This window comes from Ascidia mentula, chromosome 5, assembly GCF_947561715.1.
Source record: "Ascidia mentula chromosome 5, kaAscMent1.1, whole genome shotgun sequence".
Classification (NCBI taxonomy): Eukaryota; Metazoa; Chordata; class Ascidiacea; order Phlebobranchia; family Ascidiidae; genus Ascidia; species Ascidia mentula.
In genome coordinates this window covers 3706066-3724143 of record NC_138570.1, presented here as the reverse complement: position 1 = coordinate 3724143, position 18078 = coordinate 3706066, and the positions used below count along the sequence as shown (strand labels likewise).

General features: G+C 40.1%; 4 protein-coding genes across 5 annotated transcripts; 3 read left to right on the top strand and 1 right to left on the bottom strand.

Moving 5' to 3' along the window:
* Nucleotides 1-8891: 8891 nt before the first annotated feature.
* On the top strand, nt 8892-11299 carry LOC145903362 (coiled-coil domain-containing protein 92-like). Of its 2 annotated transcripts, none has more exons than XM_082991440.1 (4): nt 8892-9103; nt 9335-9382; nt 9911-10062; nt 10218-11299. In XM_082991440.1, the coding sequence occupies exons 1-4, from the start codon at nt 8971-8973 to the stop codon at nt 10845-10847; spliced, it is 963 nt and encodes a 320-aa protein (XP_082847566.1). In that variant the 5' UTR covers nt 8892-8970; the 3' UTR covers nt 10848-11299. The 2 variants fall into 2 exon arrangements, with proteins under 2 accessions (XP_082847566.1, XP_082847565.1); XM_082991439.1 differs by having other exon boundaries at nt 9890-10062.
* Nucleotides 11300-12091: 792 nt separating this feature from the next.
* LOC145903925 (transmembrane and ubiquitin-like domain-containing protein 1) lies at nt 12092-13118 on the top strand. The gene has a single exon (XM_082992115.1). It carries the CDS (start codon nt 12287-12289, stop codon nt 13088-13090), a length of 804 nt encoding a protein of 267 aa, XP_082848241.1. The 5' UTR covers nt 12092-12286; the 3' UTR covers nt 13091-13118.
* Nucleotides 13119-13178: 60 nt separating this feature from the next.
* On the top strand, nt 13179-14052 carry LOC145903926 (cytosolic iron-sulfur assembly component 2A-like). Its single transcript, XM_082992117.1, has 4 exons — nt 13179-13316; nt 13443-13569; nt 13627-13760; nt 13916-14052. Exons 1-4 carry the CDS (start codon nt 13280-13282, stop codon nt 14011-14013), a joined length of 396 nt encoding a protein of 131 aa, XP_082848243.1. The 5' UTR covers nt 13179-13279; the 3' UTR covers nt 14014-14052.
* A 183-nt stretch (nt 14053-14235) lies between these two features.
* On the bottom strand, nt 14236-17225 carry LOC145903924 (transducin beta-like protein 2). Its single transcript, XM_082992114.1, has 9 exons — nt 16985-17225; nt 16737-16864; nt 16481-16662; nt 16164-16283; nt 15615-15785; nt 15263-15415; nt 14816-15030; nt 14500-14596; nt 14236-14418 (listed from the first exon to the last, which is right to left on the bottom strand). Exons 1-9 carry the CDS (start codon nt 17088-17090, stop codon nt 14247-14249), a joined length of 1344 nt encoding a protein of 447 aa, XP_082848240.1. The 5' UTR covers nt 17091-17225; the 3' UTR covers nt 14236-14246.
* Nucleotides 17226-18078: the final 853 nt, after the last annotated feature.

The following is an 18078-nucleotide window of genomic DNA, read 5'->3' as shown; positions in this document are numbered from 1 at the left end:
GAAAACGGTGGCCTTGTTTGACTTTTCGGTGTGTCTGTTTTGGGTTGAGTAAAACTTTAATTGTGTGACTGACTTGGTGGCGTTCTGACCTGATCCCGATGGTGAGTCCCGTCTACGTATTGTGGGGTATTCTTCCTTTTTCGAAGCCTTTTTCCACTTTGTGACCAAATTTGGTCACCGTGTATCTTAAGGTTTGAACTAAAATGAATATATGCAGGTGAACTAAGGTTCAAATACTGGAAGAATCTGACTTGTTTCACAGTTTTCGGATTTTTCTATCGTTATACTGCTGTGGGAGTTCAAAAAGGAAAAGTTCGAAAAGGAAAATGGTTTTACCGATCAAAGCAATGTTGCCGCTGGCGCAAATCTTGGGTCCCGAAGACTGTACGCTGCGAGGGTAGGGTAAGTCTGTCCCAAAATACTTTCGGATGCAATAGATCAATGGGAAAGGGCGGCTTCAAAAAAGCCGGGAAAGTCGACGGGAAGAAAAAGTCGACGGACGAAAGCGTTCCCACAACCTTCCACTAACGAGCGTGTTCTGTAGTGACCCGTTAATACTTTTGTGAAGGTGAGTCACGGACGAAACGACCACCCTTTCCTCTTTCCCAGGGGCGTGCGAAAAAACTACGAACGGGGAAGTTGTGGCTTGTGGCAAAACTCACTGGGTACGCAAAGGCTTTAGCGTTCACACAACATTTTCTGCAATGTTTTTTCCGATGCTTAATGGATAACTTGACCAGGATGACCCGGGTGATGGCCATGATGAAATGGAGACGATTTCTTGGGGTGTTTTCTCTGGGGTAACAAAACTGACTGGAAAGATTACTTCACGTAGCCCGTGGGTGGGGTTTCTGCCCGAAAATCGTCTGCGATGTTTGTACGCATAACATCAACATTTCATTGTCGTGTCATGTATATGATGTTGCTTAGTATGTAACAGGGATATTTGCATGCTATGTCAGGTTTTCGTGACAAGGTATGTTTGTGAAAAGCCTCATCCCGGGACAGCTTATGTTTAAATCGCCGTCGTTATGCAAGCGCGGTTGTGGCCCCCGTAATATAGGCCCGAAAAGCGCGAAGGACCAAACCATCAACTCTTAGTGCGGTCGCGACCAAATGTGTCGCGGTTTTGAGCTATTGACCTGCCCGCTTTCCCACCAAACCGACTTGCCAATCAAGTGCGCGGTTCGTTAATTACTCGTCAATATTCGGAAACTCTCGTTTTCAAAGGTCTTCATTAGATGAGCAATGCCTGCGCACCGCGGCCTTGTAATCACGGGATCGCCGCCCAGGGCCGCGCTGCCATGCCTGTAGACAATTAAAACGGCGCGCGTTGTGGCAGGGGCGGAGCACTGGATCTTGCTGGAAATAGCTTGACCAAACGTGTTTTTATGAGCGGCGCGGTTGGGGCCATCACATGCAGGCGAGGCGCGTTCAGTAAGTGGATTTGATCTGTGTGAGAAAAACCCGTACAACAGGCCTGAACCAAGTGACACGATCCAACGTGCGCTATGTTAATTGTGCCTCGGATCGCACCCGGACCGGTCCGATGGGCATTCTTTCGCGCCTGCACAGGGCCACCCTTTGTCTTAAGGGCCGCTGGGAATGTGGTCAAGGAATTTCTGCCCAAATAGGCCCACCACAGGTTTTCCCACAAAACTCTGGTATTCCCGCTTCTGGTAATGACCGATCACCATATTTAGAACAATCGCTACCTGCCATAATTGTCGTTGCGAGGATAATATTGCAAAGGTCTCATTACGTAAAGCCACACACGTGGCCTTTAGGTATGAAGATAATAGTCATGCTTTCGTTTTATTGAAAAGACGTTTTCTGGCGCTTTCAAGCTTGCATTAATTGTATAAATGAATGAATATTTTTTTTTAATTTAGGAAAATAAACAAAATAACAACAAAGATTTTCCTTTTTGTAAATGCCAACGAACTCCGAGGTTGTTTTTAACAATCGGAAGTTGCGGCATCATCTTGAAAAAGCGGAAGAAGATTGGCGAAAGACACATTGTTGCTTTCTCAACAACTCCCTTGTAAAACTTCGATGAAACTTAAACCAAGAATACAAAGTTATACGACACAGCGAAACGTTGGTGTTTGATCCCCACGGCATGCCACGTGCATACAGCGTATGTTCATCAAGCGGACGTTTACGATTTAAATCAACAGAATATGTTTGGGACTAATGAAAATTACCTGAGCATGACGCAACATAACATTCTCCTGTGCAGCCACAGGCATGTAACTTAACTACTGCTCCTCAAACAAGGACGTAAATTAGGGGGTAATAAAAATGGTTTTACTGCTCGGTCACGAATATTTTCAGTGAGAATCAATGGTGTTTACTCCGATTCAATTTATTGCAGCTATCCTGCCATACGTAAACTGTGTATACTTTGTCTTCATCCTGTTGATACCTCATTAACTCCGCCTATACAATATATCTGCTACAGATCTTATGTTAGTAAGAAATAGCAGCTGTCTGCGTCGATATATTTTATTCGCTGATTACATGGCTATCAAATGAACACACTCGCCCCTTATTTGTGTAGGAACCCGTGTAAAATTGCTGATACGTCTACGTCACGAACAGAAACCGGGTATTGAACTTGAGGTTTATTGCGTCATATAGGTATCCCTGTTCGCTAACAAAGCAACGACCGCAGCATCAGGCGCGCGCACGCCCGCACGGAATGTCAAACAAGGGTTTAAGGGCCAAGCCCTAAGTTTCGCACGAACGGGTATTGGATTTTTGACATAACTTTGACCCGATTTCTTGGAAAACTGGGCCTTGTATAGTTTGCATACTGGTATATAGGTTATCGTAACGGTTCGTATGTGGGAGTAAATATACTGTACGCTGTGTGGTTTTTGAATGGTTTTGGCGAAAACTTTTTTATTTTTTTATATTTTGCATTACTACAGTGTTAAGGTTTGATACAATTTCGTTAGGGAGCGTATTTCAAAACTCTTTGCTTTTGCAACAATTTTGCAAAATTTGTTTGTTGAAACATGGGGTAAATTTGGTCTTCAATGGATGCCAGGGGGTAAATTAGAGAAAAATGTTGAGCTTATTGCAATAGCATTAGGGAATTGGACCAGTCAATTCTTTTTCAGTGTTTCTTACAAAACCACAGTGTATAAATTGCAACCTTCTTTATTAATTTCACCTGCGATCTTAAGCAACCGAAAGAAAGAAAGAAACAGAAAGCTGTTAGATTGCGGAAACCGGTATAAACTGCACACATACTGCCTACGTATTAATTAATTTAACCTGCTGTGATGATAATCTCGTAAACCTTTGAAGAGGAACTGGAATCTGATAGGTTTAGGAAACTGGTGCTAAACTGGTTTCTCGTGGCATTAAGGGCAAACAAATATAGACAATATGCGCAATAAGGTTACGACACAGAGTAATTGTCAAACATATTAAGGCCGCAAGATTTCAACATCGTTGCTCAAACATCTCCATACATGTATTTAGATGCACCACATCAGTGCTAGGTTCCGTGCTATCCGGGAAAACCGTTCAACGAGATGGGGCAAGCGCCATAGGGTAAATACACACACGAAGAGTCAATGCGCTTTGGCACGTCTTGTGTGTTATTGCATTCCTTCAGGTCGGGTCGAGCGCTCTTGAAAGTACCCGCCCTTCGATATCATCCAGTCACGTTAATTGGCATGGGTTCATTAACCTTAGTAAAGAATCTGCGCAAGACGACGAGCCAGCTTGGGTCAAATACACGTATTGTATGTGATTGGCAAATAAGGGCTCAGACATAAGGTGTGAGATGGGGTGGACCCATAAGACTGCAGTTTGTGTTTTATGTATAGGAGCGGTATGTTTGACTTTACAGTGTGTTGTTTTAATTGGGAGAATATCCCTCTTCGAACGAATGTTTGCATTGGGTGGCTCCACCGGAGAATGAAACTTTTCCAAAAACCTTCCTTGTCCGTGGATTGAACCTGTCAAAACGTATCAACTAATGATAACAAAGTTTTGTGATGAAAACTAGTAAATTGACACTTATACCGATGTACACATATAAGAAATAAATTAAACTGATTTTTTTGGTAATTGACAAGAATGCTTAATTTTAAAGAATAAAAATTTTACAGAAGAACCTAAAATTTTGGATGTTGAATGTTCTTGAATGGCGTTTCCAAACAACAGACGAAAATCATAAAAGATTCAATGACTTGTACAGCGCCCATTAGGTAATCGTCTCAATCACTTGTGATGCAGGTGCTGGAGCCAGACGAGGTTGTGATTCACGCAATGCTATCAACCCAACATCACAGCACCCGTCCCAACTCTCCCGTCATAACACCCCATATTCCGATCACTTTCAAGTTTCGCACGCTATGCTTTCCCGCTCTACTTTGATGCTGCAATCGGTCCGTGCGAGTCGATTAACGAGCTCCCTTACGTCAGGGCTGTCAAAAATACCTCCGGGCTCTTTTTGTGGGTCGTCTTTGGCTCGAAACCTTTGCATGAGAACAGTGGTTCCGAGGTCTGGAGCAGGTGTGTGTTCACACAATCCACCCGAAGGTCCTCAACGACGAAGTGGGGGCAATCAGCGCCGATCGAAGGAAGTCGTTCTTCCCGCGCTGCGTCATCCGCAGGCTTTGACGTAAGACATGCGATTCTCACGCATGACAAGCGCGCTCATGCGTGTCGCACGTGCAGCGTCACGGTTTGTCTCGAGTCACGTGGCATTTGGAAGCGACTCGTATACTTCTTGGGACATTCGTCATCTACGACAGTGAGGAAATTATTCACAGATGCCCCTTCCAACGCATTAACCAGCATTCCTGGCTTGCTGTCTCTTCAAATCCCTTTGACCAAAGTTTGACTGCTGTATTTACTTTAAAGTAGTATCGTTATTTATCAAGAAACACACAGTCAACACAATTTCGACCATTTAGGTCTCAGGTCGACAAATTCTGCACTGCTTGCTGCTTAATTTACACCACGTGAAACTTCAAACAGGTTAAAGAAACTTAATAGAAGGCAAAAGTTAGCTGCCATGTTGCACAACAATGCCGACACCGCAATATCAATCAAACAGTCTTTGGAATCCGAAACCGTAGGTGTGGGAACAACAACAACGTATCAATACAGCAAATGAACGACGGAAAAACAATATTTGCAATGTAATTTTGGCGCGGGGCTTTCGTTTCATCCCGACGGAACAGGGCGCAGTGCGGTCTTGATTAAATTTTGCAGGGGGACTAAGTGCCGATGAACTGCCGGCTTCAGCGAACTTTGCCCATGCCGACTCTCGCCCTTCGAACCTGCAGTCGGTCTTATTGCAAAAACAAGTATGTTTTATGTAATCAGCTGCTACGTGATGTAATGTGAGGTTGCTGTGAACAAACACAGCACGCGTGCCGGTTGCCTGTTGCCGGTTATTTTTTGTAAACAAGTGACAAATTCAAAGTTTTGTGAGAAATGAAACCAACACTATGTTGTAAGTGAGCTTCATACAGGGCCACTGTATCGACCTAAATGTCAATATAAAAAAAAAGTTAGAAACCCGCTCGACTTAAAATAAGACAGTGAGTCGGCAAAAATTAACAGAAAGGTCAAGTGTGCAAATGTAAATGATTAATCTGTAGTATATCGTTATATGTTTTTAACCCCAGTGCATAGACACAATGTGCTATTAGGCCGCTTGAGTTTTATGTTTCGTGAATATTAGCAGAGTGGGCACCTGTTAAATTAGCGCATATTGTATGTAATTTGTATGCGTCATTTATCCAAATCCGCGCCGCAAATCGTGTAGCTGTCGATAAAACCGAATTCGCCTTCTATTTTTACATAAATTCGTTTAATTTCCCCCTTAACGTTTGGCGAATATCAAAACCGCCGCTACGCCACTTCAGACCAAATCTTACGGCACAAAATGCCTTTGGTTCGGTTTAAACGATCTTTTAATTGCAAGGGAAGCAATCATTCAGCTCCAATCAAGACCAATGTCAATTTCTCCCAAGTGAACTGGCAAGTCGCTCGCAGCTGTAAAGGGCAGTTAACAATAACGATTCATAATGGCAGAAGAAAGTGTCGATGATTACTTGCCATTCCAACAACGCCGTTGCGTGTTCCCGGGCTGTACCTGCGTCATCCTTCCACGCTCTCAATGCCCATCAGAAAAATTGAAAACCACAGAACTTGCGACGTATAGGCGGAAGAAAAACGTTTAAATGATGAGAATCTTGCCCCCAACATTTTTAAAGTGATATTATGGGTATGTTGTTATACGTGGATTTTGCTTACAAGGATTGCGAATGTTGAAGATCGCACTGTCCAGATCACGGTACTTTACAAAATAGTGACAGAACACTGCAGTGATCTTCGTTTGTCTTTTTAGTTACAATTTCGTTGTTCACCAATGGTCAATACGTTTTGACAAGTCTCGCATTTCATTATTTCTCGGCAAAATTCGGCAAAATGCTTCCAAAAAGGACACATTGCCTTAACACAGCGATCAATAAGCAGGGATACGAGAAACGTTCTGTGGGGGTGCGTGTACATTGGTCATTAGGGTAAATAAATACTTCAACACCTCTATATCCATTGTGGAAATGAAGGAGGGAAAAGAGAAAATTTACTGCCCTAATAAAAAGTCTCTTTCTTTTCTTGTAAAAAAGATTTGAAACAGTATTTTTAGATATGGTTTGTGGATCTGTTGAATGAAATCGACGAGCGTGCCTTCGCCTACCTGACACACGCACACCCTTGTGCATAAATCGACGGCGCCGACGACCGTCCTGAAGGGGAAAGGGGGCAATTTTAGGGGGCCGACGTGACTTCGACTAAAAAAACACAAGACGTGTGAAACGCTCGCGGACGTCGCAATATTTGCCCTTATAGGAAATTGATAATCGACCAGACAGGTGTTTGTCCCCCTGTTGCTTTCATCGCGTCCTGATCGCCGGGTCACACGCGACGCCCTTTGTTGTATCGCGGCTGCTCGCGTCATCAGGGCCGCGACAACCCGCAATTTGCACACCTCTGCCTGTCACGATAAGGGGGCCTCGCCCCCTAGCGGACCCGCACCCTAGCGGACCCGCACCCTTTCTGTTGGGAAAGTGGTGCTTTAACGTGTGAGTAGGTTTACGATATGCGCCGTTTAAATTGCTGGATCTTTGCGGTTTTTGGCGGAGGGCGCGTATGGAATTACAGAGTGACGCAAGTATTGCAGCGGGGTACAAGCCCTACTGGGCCACCAGGAACTAATAAACGATGCACTGCTGTCGTCACTTTAATCTTATCAAGGTGTGGTTTTCGCAATGTCACCGATATTTTCTCTTCACGTGTTTCGATTGTTTTTTTACCAGTTGTCCGGAAAAGGGACCCTGGCCGTGTGTCGGCTGTGGCGCCGGCACCTGTTGCCCTTCGCGACTCACTCAACGTGGACGGACTTTCTTAACAGCGTAAAGTTCATGCGCACGTAACGCATAAGACGCGCCACAATAGGCGTAATCTGACCACAATGGAACGACGCGCGACGATCAAGCGGAGGTTTGTGGAACAGGAAACCCTCCTGGGAGTCGGGGCGCTTCATCAGTAACCCGCTGACGGGGCCGTATCCCTTCTGTCAGGGTCTTGACCTTTTATGTTGCCGAACCCGTTTTCAGCGAATTGTAAACATGTGATTATTAACATACGACGGCTGACAAACCCAAAACTTATATTTTATTGGGCAATTTTTCAAAAAGAGAAACTGTCAAAATCATGCCGTGTTCTCAAAATAACTCGTGGGTGAGTCACGGGTGATGACGTTTTCTAAAGTATGAATTCTTGCTCTGCCGACAGAAAACTGATTTTTGTCATATAGCACACAAACAAACCAATGTTAACCTTTTGGCCTATGTTTGTTTGCTATAAATCGAAGGCAGTTTTTTTTGTTCAGAAATCCAGACCAGTTTTCTTTTTGTCTGGCCATATGTCCACAGCGCCACCACGCGGACAAATTTTTCTTCCAAATTCTTCTTTCGGACAAGTGTTAAAATCACATGAAAGTTGGCAGAGGTTGCGCCTACTTCAAATGATGCACCGGAATAGAAAATGAAAACAAAAAACAATCTGCTACGCAGATAAACAATAATCACACGAAATAAAATGACATAGGCTACATGGTCAACGATAAAACCATCTAGCTTACCAACTCAGAAAGCGGACGGAGAAAAGAAACATATCACACACAATTAGATAAATCAATGCAAAACTTCCAGATGTCAGAACGAAATTATAGCAGTTTGGGATGAACAGACAAAGATAATGTCTGGAATGGAATTTCTTTGCTCGCAATTAATCAAAAACATTTATTTTATTTTTTATCTTAAGACATCACCGAAGAAACCACGCAAAGGATTTAGACAAAACCTGTCTTAAAAAAAGAAAATCGTTGTTGTCTTAGTAACAAAAGAGAGGTGAAAGGTCAACTTTTGACGCCATGTTGAATTCCTCGTCTGTGTTTTTGTGCTTCAGAGTCGGTTTGTGTGAGAATGTCGAGACAATGGGTGGTATTTTTGTAGATAAGAACGGTTAAAATACATCAAATTCATTTGAGGCATAGCCGTACTTAGTTTAGCCAACTGGTCACTACGAATTTATCCAGAAAAGTTGTTAACATTGTGCAAAAGTAGAATTAAATAGACCTGCCTGTTTGTTGTACTTATAGGCTTACGGCTTAGGTTGCAGGATATAGTGGATTGCATAGTTACGCCAGACAGAGCCTGGCTTCTATTTTGTGCTTTTTAAAGTTGTATGTGTGAGGGTCAGAGAGATAATGTTTTACCACATTCCACTTATTGTAATTTTCTTATTATTTGGCAATAAACTTAGATGCAAGTTTTTTTTCCTGCAGAAATATTGCTGGAGATGTATGGGTGCATTGTTTGAATACTTTTATGTGTTCCATATCATAAAAAACAGTAAATAATCTTGAAAATGGCGACTGTGGACAATTTGCGAAGGCAGCTGCAGTCTGCACGAAAATCAATTCTTTTTATGGAAACACAGCATGCTTCCACATTAAAAGGTTTACATAAGGAAATCCAGCACCTGCAGAAAAAATGTTCAGGTAAATGTTGTATCTATAATGTGTTCTACTTATGAAATCACACACAAATTTGACCACAGACTAATTTTGTAGCGAAGTAAAGCACTAAAAATTTTTGTTATATTTTTTCATCTAGGCTGTTTCAAGTTGTTTGTCATAGAATGTATACAGTATAAAACTTGCCGCAAACATATCAGTCTACTATGTGTTTGGAATATACACTTACTTACTATTGTAAACGTTTATTTGCAGAGTTAACATTTGCTTTGGCAATGAATTCTGCAGAAGACACTGAGGAAGGTATAAACATTCTTCTTAGTTTGAATGTCTGAAATTGATTTGCTTTAGTAGTTCAGTCTTCTATTGCACAGCTGTAAATTATTCATGGATACAAATCTTAAAAAGCCAATACAAATACCACATAGGAACACAAATCACGGATTTACTCATAAATCCAAGAATAAAACGACTCGGCCATATTGTTGTTAACATTGTCATGTTTGAAAAATGTTTCGACAAGAACTTATGCCATCATCAGTTTGAATGGTGCGGTTAGTGTAGCTCCATTATTAAGGAGCTGACCTGACCGATGTCACAGATAAGGTTCGCGCGGCCGGTGACGTCATTTGGTTATCGGCCACACAAGACCACATAGATTCCAAACTTGCAAAATTGAAAATAAAAATAATACGAAGTGTAAAATTCTTTGATTTGTTTGTCAGGGTAAAGTTTGGTGTTGACATTTGTTTTCTCCCTATATCATATACCTAGTAATTGCTCTCATTGAATAAACAAAAACATGTTTAGACAAATCAGACCAACATCAAGTAGAAAAGGTGTTGGAGTTAGAAACAGAAGTATCAGATTTAATGCACGACAAAATCACTCTTATGCAGCAAGTTGAATTGAGGGACAAACAGCTTGTTGAGTTGGAGGAGTTGGCAAAAGAAAAAGAAAGAATATATCTGAACGAAATCAAGGTAACGCTGCACATGAAAATATCTGTGCTCAAAAACACTAAGATCCTATGTGTCAAGCCAATTCCAACATTGTGTGCCACATATATATTTGATTCACTCTATGTCAAGGTCAAAATCATAGCATGTGTATAAACATGTTCCATCTCGTATTTTAGACCAAAAAACACAAGATTGCAGCGGTTCTCCAAGAACTAGAGACAAGAGCTCATACCATTGCTTACCTATCGTCACAACTACAGCAGACAAACTCCAAGCTGATGAAGTTCCAAAAACAAAGCCAAGTTCCCGCATTTTCCCCCAGTCCTCCAGTGCAACCTCGTCCTCCGTCGGGGCGCAGGCAGCATCAGCATTCCAAATCGGTCGAGCCTTCTGTCCGCCCTGCTAGTAGTGACGGCCAGAGTCTCCACCATCAACGTGAAACCCCATCAAGGCTTGGATTCGAGCACAGACCATCTTCTTCATCTTCCGCCGAGCATTCGCGCCGTTCGGAGCAAAGGTTAAGAAACCACAAGTCGCGCTTTGTACCAAGTCCAATGCCTGATCCTGCGCCGTTTCTAAATGCTGGAGAAATGGTTGCCGACGGTGGCCAACGCTCACGTCCAAGCGTTCTGCCTCCTATTCGATCGCGCCTTGAGGATTCAGTAGCTGAAGACGCCAACGGTAACCAACTAGGACAGGGTCGCGGTGTTGTTTCTGGCTACAAACCATTGACTGAGCGACTTGCCGTCTCCCGTGGCATCGATCGCGAACAGAAAACTCGAAGTCACGAATTAAGAGATTACTAGCGACTGTGTTTGTGTGCTTTTTTGTTGCAACATTACCTATTACTTTTGGACCCGAGTGCTACGTTTTTCACAATAACGGTAGATCACTGTTACTCTTTTTTTGTTTCAGCCATTCGTTTGTCTTGTTTTTTATTGCCTGGCGATGGTTCCTTGTAAGTTTTATGTTATTTGGGCGCCTGGTATTTTACTTTGTCACTGCCTTTTTGCTGTCACAAAACAAAATTGCACCAGTTTGGCACCTTGCCTCTTTGACAAAAAAGACAGGCTTGTGGTTTATAAATCTGTTTCATCAGACCCCATACAGAATAACTTTGAAAACATAAGAAAGAAATGGTTCGAATTAGAGACATCACTGCAGCGTGTTGATTAAACTACAGGTAAATGCACTTGACAATTCAGCAGGGGATTTTGGTACGGATGGAGCGCAATAAAATTCCTTGCTTCTGTTTGAGCACTAGGCGTTGTGGGATCGACCGAAGAGGGACCGAATAGAATTATGTCATGTATTATTTATTGGCTACCGCTTGTTAAAATGCCCACATAAATAATTCAAACACATCTGTCTGTTCAAACATCTACCACACAAAAAGTTATGTTTGCAATAAATCGCTGGATCTTCTTAAAAGTTGTAGCTACTTCACATTTTCCTGTCCATTGCGGCGATATGTTCTCGTTGGATCACATATACAAATGAAACTATATGTTCAAAAACATGACATACATTTTTCTTCTGCAATTTAAGTTACGTCTTTAGTACCAGCGTTTGCTTCAATACAGCAGAAGCTGATTATGTGAATGAACCGTTACACAGTCCAAAAAAGCATTACGTGGAAAATATACATATACTTGCAGTTGCTATGTAGGCGATATAGGATTACCATGTTTTCGTTATTTGAAACCGGAACGCGTTCAGACATCCGACCATACAATCAAGATTGTTGATAGCTGATACTTCAAGTGCCTATCTATAGCTATTTTCTTGATTCTATTTTTATAATTGCAGATTCATCAAGAATGCAAAAGTAAACGAAAACAGAGAAACAATGAGTGAGCAATCGGTTTGCATTATCTCTTTGCTGTTTTTCCGGTAAAATCTAGCTTTTCGAGATATGCTGGGTGTGTAATCTTCATCGGGATGGTGGGACAAGGAATTGAACCCAAAACGGTCCAGCATCGACCGGGTCGTAAAGTTTTGCTTATTTTTTCCATTATTTTTGGTTGTGGTCACTCAAGCGTATACGAATTCTGAAAGCCAAAGGAAAGTTTTCGCTTTTATACTGTTCGTGGCCATTTCCGTTAGTTTTAGAAGCTAACGAGCTAATATAATTCTTTTGAAAAACATCTGCCATAAAATTTATTTTATATTGCTTTAACTTTTGTTTGTTGAAGTTGTATTTTCGATAAAAGAGCCCACACTCGCAGTTAGCGTTATAGCAGGTATGTCATCATACCTAATAGATGGCATTGGGGATGAAGTCACTATTCTTTTTACATCGGCATTTGTTGTCATTATGTTAACTATCGCATGGATGTCAACGAGAGTTACAGACCCTTCGTATGACCAGTTTATGGCCACAAGGGAACAACAACGGCAACAACGACAGCAGCAAACCCAAGTACCTAGTCAAACTGCATCTCCAGCTCCACCTGACTCCGAAACCCAACCCAGAGGCCAAGAAGATGAGAATCCAAGATCAAGCACAACATCATCTTTAAACAATGTGCCGCCTAATCAAACTGAAGAAAATACTCAAAATGAAAATTCTGAAAATGGTGCGGAGCTTCAAGAGGGACACATGTTTATTCGACTAAAGTTTATGGACGAGTCTGTGAAAGTAATTCAAGTGAAGCCTCAAGATACTATAAATGACATTAGACAAAAGAACTTTCCCTCTAGCACTGCAGATAGGTACCGTCTCATCTACAGAGGCCAAGTTCTACGAAACGGAAGTCAAACGTTGGAACAATGTAACGTTTGTGGTGATGTATCACCAGTAATTCACTGTTTTTTATCTGCTGAAACTCCGAGACAAAACCAGGCCAGCAGTGCCTCGCAACAAATTCAACAGGCTGTTGACGAACTTAACATGGGCCACTTTTTCATGCCTCTTTTCGGAAGCGTTCTGGGCTTTCTGTGGTATGTTTGCATTTTTCACACATCCTTGTTTAGTTTGCCCTCTGTTTTTGGCATAATTGGTTTGACCTGTTTTTATATTGTCCTACTTGTTAACCAGTTCTTCTAGGTCATTCTGCCTTTGGTACATGTGGATATTGTTTATCATATTGTTATATGCAAGTTGCAATGGTGTGTTTCGACTGTTCGTTGTCCATGATTAACGCTGCTCAAACAAATTTCTGTTGACAATTATATGTGCAGATAATTAGAGCTTGTAAAATTAGCGATCAAAGCTAACTCTTCCCATTTATTAATCATGACTGCCACTGAGGATTATGCTGGAACAGTCTATGGTAGGTATTTGATACACACTTCATTCTCTTTCAAGGCTGTCTGCAAACAAGATGTTGAATTGCATGGATGACATCGTAAAGCCAATTTGCGGAACCAACATAAAAACAAAATCTTTTGTAACACAGACATTATAAGAACAATTAAAGACCCTGAAAAACCTGGCACCCTAGAGGATCTGGATGTTGTGTATGAAGAAGGGGTGTCAGTGCAACAATTAGATCATAATTGCTGCAATGTTCAAGTCCGATATCGGTAAGATTTGACCATAGGTTGGAGGCCATCCTGTTAATCTCTTTGAACCCCACTTAGACCAACTATAAAGCATTGCTCCCTTGCCACTTTGATTGGATTATGCCTAAGGGTGAAACTGGAAAGACAACTGCCAACGTCGCACAAAGTTTCTATTTTTATTACCGAAGGGATGCATAACACAGAGGAAGACAGTAATATTGCTTTGCCCTATTCCATATATGCTATAATTAAATTTAACAATATTTAAACATTTTGTGTTGTTACCTAATGTATACCACAAGCAAATGTGTGTTTTGTGTAGGTAGGTTTGGGGATTTACTCTAAATACAACAATATTTTCTCTCAGTAAATAAACAAATCAATGACAAGGAGAGAACCGCAGCAGCGATGGAGAATCCGGGTATCAAAAATGTGGTGGAAAGATGCATCACAGAACCAGACTAACATATGCAATGAAGTTGTTGTATTTGTTGTACGTTCCTGTGATATTGTGCAATGGTTGCTGGTTTGCATAGAAATACCCCCACATGTGAATGCATTTCAGCTTAAAGGAAATAAATAATGATCATTTTGAATTTCTTGTATTATTGCTACTCCCAATGGGTTGCAGTGATAGAAAACTTATTGCATCATCCCAGCTAAAGGCACCACAGACATATATATAGATTGTGTTGCAACTATTTTCCATTTTTAACTTGTTGAATTTTGTTCAAACTCTTTTGTGCGTCATCTAATTGCTTCTGAAGTCTCTCCCTAGTGGCTGATGCAGCTGGCTCCTTTTTCAATTTGGCCTGAAGCTCTCGAATTGTTTCTTTGTATCCCAGAATGTTATATATAACACGAATATGCCTGTAAAAGTACAAATTTAGAAAAACAATGCAAAGTTTACTGAGAAATAAATATTATACACGTAGTAGGTAAGATACTAACTTGTCTCCAGCTGACAAAATGTATCTTCCAGCAATGTCGAATGTTAGTGAGGTTATGATCTCACTGTGAACCTCTTTGAAGTTGTTTTCAACATTACCTGTCACAAAATTATACACCAACAGTTTAAAAAAAAATTAGTCATTAGTTAGAAACTATCATTCTCAAAATTGTTGTTGAAAACCTTGCTGTGGGATAGGCATAACATATGTGTAATAAAATCTATGCCTATGTTCACTCATGGCCAGAAAGCAAAAAATACAAACATGACAGCATGGTAAATGTAACAGTAGCAAAAAAATATCAAACCACAAAGTACCTGTTTTTGTAGAAAAAACAGTGATGTTATTTAAACAGGCCACAGCAGCAACCCTTGCGTCTGGTGATAATGCAACCAAACACTCATGCTCCTGAGGAGAAAGCCCACAAACATTAAACTGTCCTGAGTCGAGAAAATAAGGTTCCTGGTTCTTGTCGTATTCTATCTGTGTGTCGTAAAATCTCCAAGTTCCGTCTTTTGAAACTGTGATCATCCTTTCAACAAAATGAATACTTGTTCATTATTTTTATTTTATTAACAAAATCTGAGCAGCAATATTTTTAATTTAAATCTAGTTTGGAACAGCTAAAATTTCTACTGTTCAGGGTTGTTTATAATTTATGATAATTGGGTGTTTATCTACACATTCAAGTGACATTTATTAATTACTTACAAGATAACTGGGATACTTTTTGTGCAATGAAAATATGCATTATATCTTATCACCTGGTTGAATCATTGTTAAATGCGAATGACCAAACAGAAGAAGTGTGGCCCTTTAATTCAAATGCTCGTACCACCTCCTTGTAGTCACCATTCCTTGAAAACTCCACTGCCCAAACCTTAATGTCTGGCGTCCATCCACAGGCAGCAAAAAAACTTTTGTACAAAAAGGAATATTAAAAAGGTGTATACAAAGATCAGCAGTCAATAGCTTTTGAATAAAGTAGAGACAAGCAAGACTTTTTAAATATTTTTTCAGTTTACAGAATGCATAAATAATATACTTGTTAGTGTCCAATTCACATGAATGTGTGTTTTTTTCTACTTTTTTGAAAAAAAAGGACTATTTTCTTACCGCCCGCATGGAGAAACAGAAGCATAATTGTTGTTGCCCAAATTGGTGTTGACAGTATGGAGTATATCTCCTTTCAAGTTTCTCACATGAATAGTTGTGTCCCTGTATGCTGTTATCACGAAGCTGCCATGGGATGCTGAAACACCAATACCAATGCTCATCAGGTCCGCTCTGTTGACGAAACAAAGGTAAAATTAAAACTTGCAAGAATGTTTGTCCCAAAACTCAAGTTCACAAGCATCATTTAGATGTCAGGTATAATACGACTACCATCAGAGGAAAACGAATGGGCAAAAATACATTCAAATGTTACTTTTTATAATTTGAATTAATATTATGAATATTATAAAGCTTTTATTTTTGGAAAATATGTTTCATTTATTAAGCATCTTCAGTTCTCATTGAAATAGAATAACTTGCGCCATGCAAAAGAAGTAAAATGGCTAATTAGGTTGATTTTGTGAGATATATATTTTCATTGTTACTTTTTATAAATTACAGGTAAAGAAACAAGTTACCAAAGACATGGAACAGATTTATACAACTTACTGGGTGTACTTTGGAAAGTCTCCCTCTATGGGTGTGCATGTTGTTGTCACACCATCATCTTTCTTACCCAACTTGAAAACCCTCACAGTGTTTTCAATTCTCAAACCAGCAATGAATGCTCTTTTGTAAAACAGCACATGACATTTTTGGAGCGTTTTTACATGAGAAAATTTGCTTCAACACATTTTATCAAGTGTTTAAACAATGTGAAGGTTACAGTACCATGGCAACTTTAACTAATAATTACAAGAAACTGGATGGGAATATAAAGTTAATTCAATTTGTCTTTTTTCGGAAAATATGTTTGCTCATTATACCTGCTGTCAGGACTGAAATGGACTTGCTTTGCATGATCATATTCCACATTCACTCGCACACACTTGTTCCCATGACCAAAATCCTTGACACTCCACAGCCTAACAGAACGGTCATCTGAACACGATGCAAGGTATTTTCCATTTATGCTGGCGTGTAAGCCCAGAACCTGTCCACTGTGACCCTTTATAAATTAACAAAAAATATATTTGCTTCCAACTTTCTCATGGAATTTGCAACTTTTGGCTTATTACACACTTTTAGGGTAGTACAAAGCAGATGATGTGAGAATGCTGGCACAGTGGCTTTCTTAAATTTGGCTTGAGTTTTGGTCTTTTTTGTTCCTGCTGGCTTGCTTTCTTCCTCCTCTTCTTCATCGTCGTCTTCTATAAAAAATGAAGTCTTTAAAAAATGCATCACCTTTTTGCAGTTGGATATTTAAATGTGCGTAAAAAAGTTCACAACCAGATCTTTTTTCAGATTGATTGTAGTAACCAACAACTTACCACTGCTTGAATTGCTTTTTTTCAAGAACATATAATAAATGATAACGAGCCCGAGAAACAAGCTTAGAGCTACTCCAATTAAAGATGGATCAACAGTTACAGACATGTTGCTTCCCTACAGTTCCACACCACAACTTTACTTTCTGCAAAACAATGTGTGCACAATACCAAATGGCAGAATGATAAATCATCGCAAGAACCACACAGAAACAAAGTTTTATTTTAAAACAATATCATGAAGTTTTAGTTTTGAAATTGTCGGTATTGGTTTTCGTTTCAGAGTAACTTTGCTAAGTTTTTCAAGTTTTTCATCATAGTTCACAGGTTTCATTCCACCACAAAAACGTTCTTGCTCGTGTACAAGCCCATGCCGAAAGAAGGTATGTCTCAGAACATTGGGATCTTCTCTCAGATACTTTTTCTGCTCTGACATATTTGCAAGACTCAGGTCAACATCAAATAGAAAATATGTCCCTTCCATGTGGGTTTCCTTGTCTTTAGTCATTTTGACGGGCAGACCACGGTCTCCAAGACTGTCCAGTTTTCGAATGTTAAATCCTCTTTTCATGAGGTTAGTGCAAATGTCTTTCATTGCAACAATTTTTTCAGGGCGGTCTAACAGCCTCAAAATCAGTGACATTTCATAACGGGGCATTTCGCAAAAAAGAGAATTGCTGTAACATATAACAATTATTAATTCAAGGTATAGCAGATTGCCGTAATTTTCGACAACTACATTTTCCTCGACAACCTTCTTGTAACTTTGTAGTTTTTATGACCTTAAAGTCAAAAATCAAAAAGTTGTGATGAAAGATAATGTTTTCACCACCTGTTAATGGAAACAATTTTCAAATAAATCTTAAATTATAAGAAATTAATTTATATAGGCTATTGCTTAGCTAGCTGTCATAGCAATACTTTGTTGATATTTATACAAGAAATAAAGTTACAACATTATAACAAATTGAAGTAGCATATACGTGTTAACATGGGTATATTACTGCACAGGCGTCAAAACAAACGTAGTAAAACAACATAAACCTTTTGCAAAAGTCCTTCAAAACACGTTTTGGATGAATAAGCACGATGCCAAC

Excerpts from the sequence above, each read along its gene's own strand:
- LOC145903926 (XM_082992117.1), top strand. The coding sequence starts at position 13,280 with ATGACTGCCACTGAGGATTATGCTGGAACAGTCTATG. Across the intron at positions 13,317-13,442 it reads TTATGCTGGAACAGTCTATG|ACATTATAAGAACAATTAAA; the intron begins GTAGGTATTTGA and ends TTTGTAACACAG. Across the intron at positions 13,570-13,626 it reads AATGTTCAAGTCCGATATCG|ACCAACTATAAAGCATTGCT; the intron begins GTAAGATTTGAC and ends AACCCCACTTAG.
- LOC145903362 (XM_082991439.1), top strand. The coding sequence starts at position 8,971 with ATGGCGACTGTGGACAATTTGCGAAGGCAGCTGCAGTCTGCACGAAAA. Across the intron at positions 9,104-9,334 it reads CCTGCAGAAAAAATGTTCAG|AGTTAACATTTGCTTTGGCA; the intron begins GTAAATGTTGTA and ends GTTTATTTGCAG. Across the intron at positions 10,063-10,217 it reads TATATCTGAACGAAATCAAG|ACCAAAAAACACAAGATTGC; the intron begins GTAACGCTGCAC and ends CTCGTATTTTAG.
- LOC145903925 (XM_082992115.1), top strand. The coding sequence starts at position 12,287 with ATGTCATCATACCTAATAGATGGCATTGGGGATGAAGTCACTATTCTT.
- LOC145903924 (XM_082992114.1), bottom strand. The coding sequence starts at position 17,090 with ATGTCTGTAACTGTTGATCCATCTTTAATTGGAGTAGCTCTAAGCTTG. Across the intron at positions 16,284-16,480 it reads CATTTCAGTCCTGACAGCAG|AGCATTCATTGCTGGTTTGA; the intron begins GTATAATGAGCA and ends GTTTTACAAAAG. Across the intron at positions 15,786-16,163 it reads GACTTTCCAAAGTACACCCA|AGCGGACCTGATGAGCATTG; the intron begins GTAAGTTGTATA and ends TTTCGTCAACAG.